This window comes from Dipteris shenzhenensis, chromosome 29 (genome assembly GCF_047967505.1).
Source record: "Dipteris shenzhenensis isolate YYH24624 ecotype China chromosome 29, Dip_SZ_1.0, whole genome shotgun sequence".
NCBI lineage: Eukaryota > Viridiplantae > Streptophyta > Polypodiopsida > Gleicheniales > Dipteridaceae > Dipteris > Dipteris shenzhenensis.
In genome coordinates this window covers 46,600,454-46,610,821 of record NC_141624.1, presented here as the reverse complement: position 1 = coordinate 46,610,821, position 10,368 = coordinate 46,600,454, and the positions used below count along the sequence as shown (strand labels likewise).

General features: G+C 45.9%; 1 protein-coding gene across 2 annotated transcripts in view; it reads left to right on the top strand.

Moving 5' to 3' along the window:
- Positions 1 to 321: 321 nt before the first annotated feature.
- The window catches only part of LOC147882927 (superoxide dismutase [Cu-Zn], chloroplastic-like), a 48,355-nt gene continuing 38,308 nt past the window's right edge, over positions 322 to 10,368 (top strand). For both annotated transcript variants that reach the window (XM_087400649.1, XM_087400648.1), the window contains exons 1-7: positions 322 to 532; positions 1,043 to 1,104; positions 1,243 to 1,282; positions 1,483 to 1,578; positions 1,665 to 1,696; positions 1,821 to 1,896; positions 9,309 to 9,362. In XM_087400649.1, the coding sequence (XP_087256775.1) occupies positions 361 to 532; positions 1,043 to 1,104; positions 1,243 to 1,282; positions 1,483 to 1,578; positions 1,665 to 1,696; positions 1,821 to 1,896; positions 9,309 to 9,362 (532 nt within the window). In that variant the 5' untranslated portion in view covers positions 322 to 360. The remainder of the gene's footprint in view (positions 533 to 1,042; positions 1,105 to 1,242; positions 1,283 to 1,482; positions 1,579 to 1,664; positions 1,697 to 1,820; positions 1,897 to 9,308; positions 9,363 to 10,368) is intronic.

The following is a 10,368-nucleotide window of genomic DNA, read 5'->3' as shown; positions in this document are numbered from 1 at the left end:
CCATCTTACCTTAATCCACCTTTGCGGACTAATTAATTAATACTTGCAAAACATTGACTGGGGGGCCCTATTTCCATGGAAAACTCATAAGCTTGTGTGGGCAATCCCCTATTCATGTATTTGTTAAAGAGCACTAATCTTAGTCCCTAGGAATAATAAAAGCACTACCCTTCATATATCAGGACCCAGGTCCTATGGACTTGATGTCATAGCTTCCAACTATGCATTCAGTCCGAGATTAACTCTCACGTTTATCGTTTATAATGTGATAGGTAACACTAAAATTAATCTAACTCGTGATGTTAAGGTCACCTACAATTTTTAAAGACGTGAAGTTCGCTCTCTTACGGATAGAGCATCATGGCGTTGCAAGCGTTGATAGCCGCTGCAGTGGCTGCTCACGCCATCTCTTCACCATCCCTCCCACCAGCCCTCGCCCTCCCTCCCTCTGCCCAGCCTGTCGCCGCTGTTGCTGTCTTGAAGGGCAACTCCTCTGCCCAGGGAATCGTCAACCTCACCCAGACAGAGGGCGGTACGTCGGCATTTTGCTCTTTATTGTTGATTGTCATCCGACCCCATTCCACGATTAGCATAATTTTTATCCCAGAAAGCTGGTTGCATTGGATTCTTCAGTGGGAACATTGCGAGCTTCCTGAAACCGCTGCTGCAATTATGCCTTCGATATCCAGGGAAGGCCTGTGCTAGTCGTACGGGATTCTTGAATCAGTTTCATTTCGCCTCATAAAAAAACTGCATTTTCAAGATATTTCATGTGCTGAAAATGTTGCTGCTTTCATGACTGTGCCTGTGCCTGACCAGAGAGTAGTCAAGTGTATTTGTTTCTTTTATTCGCTCCCTCCGCTCCACCGCCTTTCGATTTTGCTTTTTTGAAATCTTCAGCTTCTAAATATTTTCCTACAGCGTCAGTTGGTACAAATATTTCCACAGACGACAGATTCTCCCCTGTTTGTAAGACAAGCAAAGAACATGTGCATTATTCTTATATTAACACAGCTTTTAAAATCTAGCATTACTGCCACAGGTCCAACAACCGTGAACTTGAAAATTACTGGGCTCACACCTGGCAAACACGGCTTTCATCTTGTACGTACATTGTAGGATGCCATTGTTGTAAGAGCTTCAATGACCGTGATGTTAAGCGCTTTTCCTTGTTTAATACGCAGTAGGAAAAAAGAGGCACCATCCATGTCCAAAACCTTAAAACCAGCCGTGGTTGTGCAGCATGAGTATGGAGACATAACGAATGGCTGTGTATCAACAGGTGTGCACTTTTAATTGTCCATTCACAAATTTCATAGCACTTTCTAGGCCCATTCTGTATCTGTTTTACTATGGTCATTTACGGTAATTTGCGTTCTAGAATTGCTAAATCTCTACAGGACCCCATTCTCTATCTGAACATCGTATCTTCACTATTGCCATTTGCAAATTTGCGTACTGGAATTTGTTAAATTTATTTAGGACCACATTTCAACCCCAAGAAGTTAACCCATGGTGCTCCGGGAGATGAGGTTCGTCACGCTGGTGATCTTGGCAATGTCATAGCTGGACCAGACGGTATGTGCCTAGAAAAAGATTCCGTTTCTTAGAGTGAACCACATGAGATGCATATACTAACTCCAATTGTCACATTTGTTTAATAGGTACTGCAGAGGCTACGATCACTGATTTCCAGGTCAGCATTGACAGGCATTGTCAAAACAATTTCTAAAACTTTAAGGTTGTGATAATTATTTGCATTAATTTTAAACCCTGTCTTTCTCATGAGGTGGTTGTGGGTTGCTCGTGGGCTACTGCAGATTCCATTGGTTGGCCCAGTTTCAGTTGTTGGGCGCGCATTTGTAGTTCATGAACTTGAAGATGATCTTGGCAAAGGTACGATACTGCTCATACACTTTGTCTTAAAAGCCTGGTCCTTTGTGAAGGAAGTGAAAGCTAAAACCACATAGATACTCAGACTGTACTTCCTAGGGATAGTTCATGCATGCTTTACCAACCTATGGCCGTCTCTTTAGACCCACACTAGTGGTACATCATGAACATCCGAAGTATCTGAGATATCAAATCCAAATCTGAGTGGACAGCCAACCATGTCGCCAACAGATCACCAACAATGCATATACGATTTGTAGAGCTGCAGATAACAAATACGTATAGCATTGCAAACCAAGCGACTGGTACACCACTGTGACTAGTAGACCACATACATCGCGGCCAACGATGTATGACACAGACCACTTCCAGGAATTGTGCATCCGGAACCAAGGTCCAGGGGAATCCATTCTCTTTTTGTCGAAACCACATGACAAAAAAGAGCATTCCCATCTTGTCGAATCCTCATGATAAGAATAACATGCATATTTTACCGAAACCTCATGGCAAAAATAGCATTCTTATTTTTGTCAAAACCTCATGACAAAAATAGCAATCTCATTTTGTCGAAACCTCGTGACAAAAGAGCAATCTCATTTTGTCGAAACCTCATGACAAAAGAGCATCCAAAAGTAGCAGGGAAAACACCATCTTGCAAACCGTATGCATCATCCAATATCAGATGCCGAAAAGAGTGGCAGACTCTGCCATACAAAATTCTTTTTACAAGTAGCTGTATACCGCGCTAAACAAAACCACAGCCGTAAACAACCCGCTGTGGAATTAGGAACTCTTGCCCTTCGGAACATTCCGTGGCTCATCCGTGTCACTAGCCGGCTCCTTTCTCTTACAGTTGGGACAATCTCTAGACCGGTGTCCATCCTCTTTGCAAATAAAACATTTACCAGCTTCATATAAAGCGTGTTGTTCCTCTAGAGACAAACGATTACGTTCATCCTTTTGATGATTAGCTTTTCTATCAGACTTATTTCCACGAGATCCATTCTTAGATTCCTGCTTCTGTCCACTTTTGAACCCATAAGTCTTTCCCTGCATCAAAGCATATGCCGTGCTAGCATTCTCGATAAGCTGAGACATATTGGAAACTTTAGTCTTTGTGCAGTAGTCTCTCAACTCCTTAATAAGCCCGCAACAATATTTCTCAACTTGTTTAGTGAAAGGAACAATCCTTTAGGAGCTAACAGGCAACAAAGCCAGCCAAAACTTGCTGTTATACTCCTCTAAATTATGGCAATTATTGGAATTCAGCTCATGCCAAGCAGTCATGATATCTACTTCAAAAGTCGTGGTAAGCCACGCAGCTGAAAACACCTGCTTGAAACCTACCCACGTGTTTGGTGCGGTGTTTTGTGTTTTGCATAAGCATAGTGGTTCACCACTGAAGTGCGTTCCCCTTTAGAAAACTTGCAGCCTGGCGTATTGTAGATGACTCTATGAAGTTCCCTCTGTTAGAAATGACCCAACAGAGGGTACACACAGCGGAAGACTGATAGTAATGCCCAAGAGCTCACACAGTGTGGTGTGGGGTGTGGAATCACAAACTTCTTTAACTTACGTGCATAGATGTGCAAGCCAGTAAATAGACAATGCTCAGAAACAAATATAGAAGCAACTCTTTATATTTCCGTCCGTCCACAAAGTAGGACAGGATACAATACCAAAAGGTTCTCCTACTAGATGTGAAGCACTTCTAGATCCCTGAGCCTGCGTGCTCCACCTCGAGCATATGTAGACTCTCTGTCTAGTGTGTTCTTCTCCACCTTACTGCCTGTGAATCAGCCTAGGTGGGCAGCCCCTGCCAAGCTATGTCTGCAGCGCACAGGTCCCCTTGGTCCTTCTGAATGTAGGCCCCAAGATAGCTGTTCCACTGCTCCAACCTGCTTGTGAATGGCTGCTCCAGAAGATGATGATCTCAGCACCTTGCTGCCCTAAAAGACAGCCAAGGTCCAGCCTTTCTTGGCTAAGTTTGCAGCCCTTGTTGCACTCTCTCACCTCCTGTAGATAGGCCTCGAGAGTAGGCTTCCTGCTGCTCCTTTCTGCCCTGGAACTGCTGGCTGCTGGATGATGAATGAGGCCAAGAGCCTCTCCTTATATAGGCCCTAAGGCCTGCTGAGAAAACTGACCAGTCTGTCCCAATCTGGGCCGACTGGACAGACCAGGTTGGCTGGCCCAACCGACCTGGTTGGCTCAGCCCAACCAGCCCCAATAGGGCCCTTTACTGGCCCCAGGAAATCGCCCTTCTGGGCTCTCTTTTCCAGGGCTTGCTGGCCCACGATTCTATGCAGGGGCTGAGCCCTTGGCCAGCCCTAGATAGGGCCTGGTTGGCTGGCAGCCCAACCAGCCCTCCATATGGGCTGCCATGTGCTGCCCCATCCCCCGCCATGTCAGTGCCTGTTCTCCCTGCTGGTTCTGTGCTCTGCCAGTCTCTCTCCAGCCACATATGCAGCGCCGTACTGTTCCGTACGTTGCTGATGTCATCGCGCCTTTTACCTGGGACACCCCGCCAACCATGAATGCTCCAGATCTGTCCCAGATCCACACATCCAGGTAATCTCTCTTTGGGCACATCCTGCCCTAGGTCTCCCTCCCCCACGCTCTCCTCATTTGGGGGTTTACAGATGGGGAGGTGACCTTTCCAACACCCCCTCTCACCGACACATCTCGGCCCAATGCCAACACGTCGATGAAGATGCTCCAGTAACTCCTTGGTCGTAGTCCTTTGGAACCTTTCGGTGTCGAAATCTTTTCTTGGCTTTTCATCCAGTGGCTCCTGCTCCACCAAGTCCGGTTCCGCTTCCGCACACCATCCTGGTACACAGGTCCATCTCTGGTAGCACCTCCTGGCACCACCATCTTCTGTCACATTCTTGCCTTTGAACTCGAGCAATTCAGCCGTCACGATCTTCCAGTTGTCCCCCTCATAATGAGTGAACAGTGTGGAGTCTTTCAGGCACCATGCTCTGAGGGTTTGTTTCAACCCGTCCTTCCTTTGGCAAGGTCTGCAACAAAAGTACATCTCCAGATAACGTGGACTGCGAACTTTAAATGTACTTGACTGAACCTGAGTCACCCTCCTTCTCGCAAGGGCACAACCCTGCAGTCGTGGAAGTTGATTCCCAAGAGCATTTGAATCAGGGTCATCATTCAGCAAGGTCCTTGTCTCCAGGCTCCCACACCTGTGAGCCTCCTACTTGGGCTCTGATACCATGTTAGAAATGACCCAATAGAGGGTACACACAGTGGAAGACTGATACTAATGCCCAGGAGCTCACACAGTGTGGTGTGGGGTGTGGAATCACAAACTTCTTCAACTCATGTGCATAGATGTGCAAGCCAGTAACTAGACAATGCTCAGAAACAAATATAGAAGCAACTCTTTATATTTCCGTCCGTCCACAAAGTAGGACAAGATACAATACCAAAAGGTTATCCTACTAGATGTGAAGCACTTCTAGATCCATGAGCCCACGTGCTCCACCTCGAGCATATGTAGACTCTCTGTCTAGTGTGTTCTTCTCCACCTTACTGCCTGTGAATCAGCCCAGGTGGGCAGCCCCTGCCAAGCTTTGTCTGCAGCACACAGGTCCCCTTGGTCCTCCTGAATGTAGGCCCCAAGATAGCTGTTCCATTGCTCCAACCTGCTTGTGAATGGCTGCTCCAGAAGATGATGATCTCAGCACCTTGCTGCCCTAAAAGACAGCTAAGGTCCAGCCCTTCCTGGCTAAGTTTGCAGCCCTTGTTGCACTCTCTCACCTTCTGTAGATAGGCCCAGAGTGTGGGCTTCTTGCTGCTCCTCTCTGCCCTTGAACTGCTGGCTGCTGGATAATGAGGCCAAGAGCCTCTCCTTATATAGGCCCTAAGGCCTGCTGAGAAAACTGACCCTATCTGGGCCGACTGGACAGACCAGGTTGGCTGGCCCAATCGACCTAGTTGGCTCAGCCCAACCAGCCCCAATAGGGCCGAAAAAAACCCAAACGCAATAACTAGCCAGCAATCAATCAGGGAATGGCAAAAGTAGGCAAAGACAAGCCTTCTTCTACCTGGAATCCACAAAAGAAAGGTCACCCTGGCTGGAAAACCCTAGATCCTGCGGAGATAAGCTGATTCTGCTCTGGCACAGCCCCAAAAGCAGGTTAGAAACAAACACCCACGCCTGGAAAGTTACCAAAATCAACTGGCACAGCCCGGAAGCCTTCAGAAATCAAATCACAATCTTCTTGGATAGCCTAGAAACAAATCGCAATTTCCCTGGGACAGCCTGGACAGCCTGGAAACTCCTGAAAACAGATCGCAATTCTTGTAGCAGCCTGGAAACATTTGGAAACAGAACCCGAACATGATGCAGTCACCTGGCACATCCCGGAGGACCTGGAAATAGAATCACAATTTCTAGAAAACACCTTGGCAGAAATCACAATTTGCAACAGGCTCTGGATCTGGTGCGTTTTCCTTTGGCAAGCCCTGGATGCACTTGTACTGACCATGGCTGATGACGATTTACTTTGGTAGGCTCAGGAAGCTCCTGGTAACATGCGATTTTGCTCTAGCAGCACCTGGTAGGCTCTGGTAGCTCACAGCTGATGATTTGGCTCCTTTGCACCACTGTTTTGGCCCCCCTGTTGCACACTTTGGCTCTAGGAATTAATTGCCTAGTAACTGGGTGCACATTCACTATTTCCAAGGGTCCACTAGGGAATTTTAATTCCCCAAGTCTCGCCCCATGGCCGGACCCTCGCGCCCCAAAGGCTCAAGGCAGTCATGCAAATAACAGGAGTTGCAAATCAAAAATCCCATAATTTCACATCCTTGTGCAATGTATTAAGTAGGTTAGGGGCACTTTTCCCTCATTGAGGTTTTTTCCCCTAATCACAATTAGATCCCTAACTACGGTTAGTGGATAGGATAAGGTTTTGTCACTCAGACAAGACTTCCCACTCTTGTACTTTCTCTAACACTCATCTATTCAGACGTTTTGCACCTTCTTGCTCTCACTCTTGCATTTTGCTTCCTCTACTCTTGCAGGGGAGTCCAGACTATACTGAAGGGGCGGAGACAGTCCATCAGAATGCCTTGAGATCGAAACCATACTAGATACGTGCATACCAAGCTTTGCTGATCCCGCTCTCAGCTAGTTGTCTGGATAACTCTAGTGCTAGCCTCGGTAATCTCCCTCGGGGTAAGGCCAACACCTTGTGTAGATATGTCACTGTCTGGAAGATTGCCAATCTACAATGGTGTCATAGTGAACTTAGCTTGTATGATCTGGTGAGGAACCGATGGCTTGCTTCTGATCATCCTGGACCCCATGACAACCTGTAGTCTCTCAAATCTCCGTTACTCAGTTGCCGGTAAGTCACATCCCCAAAAGGGTGCTGCGTACATCGCTGTCGGTCTCACTAGTGTATCAAAAAGTCATCCTTTCGTCGGGGGATCCTGGAAGTGTGCCTTTCCGCATTGTCTCTCGAGCCTAGCTAAGGTTCCCTATCCTCGTGTGAGTATTTCCCTAGCTGCATATGTCATCGTGAAGGTAGGCCCTGTGAAAATTGCTCTGAGATATGTATATGCCTATACTATCTCCAATGGCTCCCCTCGATACGTGAAACTGTGCTGCTGAAGCACTGCTTGTGAGGTGTTGAAAATCATAACCTTGGTCTTGCCAAGGTTGACCGTTAGGTCTCTCTCTCTGCAAAATAGCTCTAGAGCCTCAAGATGTCACTGTAAACCTGCTGTAGAGGAGGAGATGAGAACTATGTCATCTGCATACAATAGGATTTATATCATCAAATGTGCAAGTAGGGATCCCTCTCTTCCTAGGCGGTCAATGAATGTCGTGATCTCGTCAATGTAGAGCCCAAAGAGGGTTGGAGAGAGTGGGAATCCTTGCTTCACCTTGATCATGCTTTCGACCCAATCTGACAGATCTCGAGGTGCACGTACCCTCCCTCTAACAGAGTCATATAGGCTCATCACACCCCAGTTCATGTCCTCGGGTATTTGCATCTCCAGAAGCCTCCGTATCAATCAGGCTCGTGTCAAAAGCCTTCCAAAAGTTAACGAAGTAGGCTTAGAATTTCATGGATCTCGACCTTGCCTCCTCTATGACCGCCCGTAAGGTAAAAATGTGATCCAGGGTGGAGTGTTGTCGCCGGAAACTTGCCTGTCCAAGTGCTTGCTACCCATGTGCCTCAGCATAGGAACTGATCTATCGTTCTAACACTGATCCATATATCTTGCCTAGTGTGTCCTATCATGAGCGTGTGGTAGTTCCCCGTATCCATTGGGTTTCCTGCTTTGTATATTGGCACAATGGTAGTGGTGCTCGAAGCAAGAGGGAAGCCACGGCAGACCGCATGATTAAACATTTGTGCTAGGATTGGAGCCAAGATCTTATGGCCATGTGCAAAGTATTACGTCCTCAGTCCCTCATGGTCCATGGCTTTCTAGTTGTGGAACCGACGTAACGCAGCCCGTACATTCTGTGCAGTGAACAAAGAGGACGTGGTGGGCCTGGGTATGAAGACAAGTCCGGCGGTGTCTGCATCGGGACATCATAGAGTGAGGTCACATATGTATGCTAAACTTCTGGATCAGTGATAGGGATGGGTGACTTACCCTCAGAGAGGAGTCCCTAGGCAAAGATGGGATCTCCCCCTCGAAAAACCTGATAACCTCATCCATCCGATGTGAGAGAAAAGCTTGTCTCTTCTGACGAGTTACTCAGCGTAACATCTGCTGTGCCTCAGTCCTCGTAAGACGCCGCAGGGCCTGCTCCTGAATGACATAGGATCTCATCTCTCGGCACTCATTATCGAACCATGGGTTTTGGGGCATCTTCCCTGCTAGGGAGCATGAGATGATATGATATGATATGGTTGTATTAAAGTCCTCTTGAGACACCCTTCAAGATCTATGGGACTGGTGATCATTATCAACAAATAGTGATCTTTTACGTCCGGTGAAATAAAATACTATAAACTTGCTAGTAGTTAGTACTTGATGCACTAGCTTGTGTGCTAGTCCAAGTATCTTGTTGCGGTGTTCCAGACTTTTTTGAAGATAATGTCCAAGCTTTGTAGCTGGCTGCCCTAGCAGAAATTTGAGGTTGCCTCTGTTATCATCATATCTTTCTGTAATTTGAGCATAGGAGCAGTACATGCTGCTCATTTTCCACCTTTCGTGTGGGGAAGATTTTACATATTCCTTCTTCTCTTTGTACCCTGGTCTTGCCCACCTTCCCTTCTCCATGAGAGAGAGAGAGAGAGAGAGAGAGAGATGACTTGGAAGTGTTTTCAGTTTCAGAAAAGTTTTCTTTTTTTTCATTTGATGAATGATAAGTGAACAGTAACATGTTTGGTAGAGACAATGTATTGCTGATAACTGAAATATTTGGGCAGGAGGTCAAGAGCTAAGCCTGACAACAGGCAATGCAGGAGGGAGACTTGCATGTGGTAAGAGATGCAACCAGATTGTGTATTAGATTGAGTTTAATTGAGTTTGATTGTGGTCTCTGTGGGAGGAAACAAGAAACTTGAAATTGCCTTCCAATTTCTCTTGAAATAGGGTCTGCTTGTCAAAATGTGAAACTTTTAGACGTCCAGAGTGTATTAAGGACTGCTTCTTTAAATTCACCTTTGTTTTAATGTGAGCTGGCTTCTTGTCTTTCAATGTATTTGCATCTTTGTGTTTTGATATTTCCACAGATTGCCAGCTAAATTAAGCCCCCCAAGCAAATGTAAAATGAGATTCGTTTCCTAAAAGTCTTAAACATATGTGTCCTTGATAAGAAATGCACCCCTTTTCCGTGTCTTTTGCGCATGGAGGCGGTTGCATTCATGTATTAATATTATTCCTCAATTGACTAGATGTTTGTTCCATGCCAAGATTGTAGGCATTTGAAGGAATGCAACTTTTATTGTCCTTTTCCATGTGAGGGGGATTCTGTAATACTGACCATCTTCTTTCTAATATTGTTGCACCTTCTTGTCCGATCAGAAGTTTTCCCTGTTCTTTTGCATTGCACATGATTGTAATTAATTGGAGAGAGAGAGAGAGAGAGAGAGAGAGAGAGAGCTGTGAAATGTTCTTCATACCCTTACAGCTGTCCATCTTTCTAGAACTATCCTGTAATAAACTCAATGATTGAAACTTCTATTGACAAGGCTAGGTGACAACAAAATCCAAAAATGTTTTCAAAGAAACAAAGTTTGACCAAATACAACAACAATTAGCATTTGGGACTGGATGGTAGGGTTTGCATTCATCTCATGGAGAGATTAATTGACTTGTTCATGCATTCTGAAGTGCAAAAACATGTGTGAGCTTGGAGAACTCTTACAAAGCCCTTCAACATTACTGTTTACCAACATAGCCATATACCTACCCTTTGTATGGGAACAAAAGTTATGTTGTGGGATTTCCTTACATAATTAGATCTAATACATGAGAGAAGTCTGG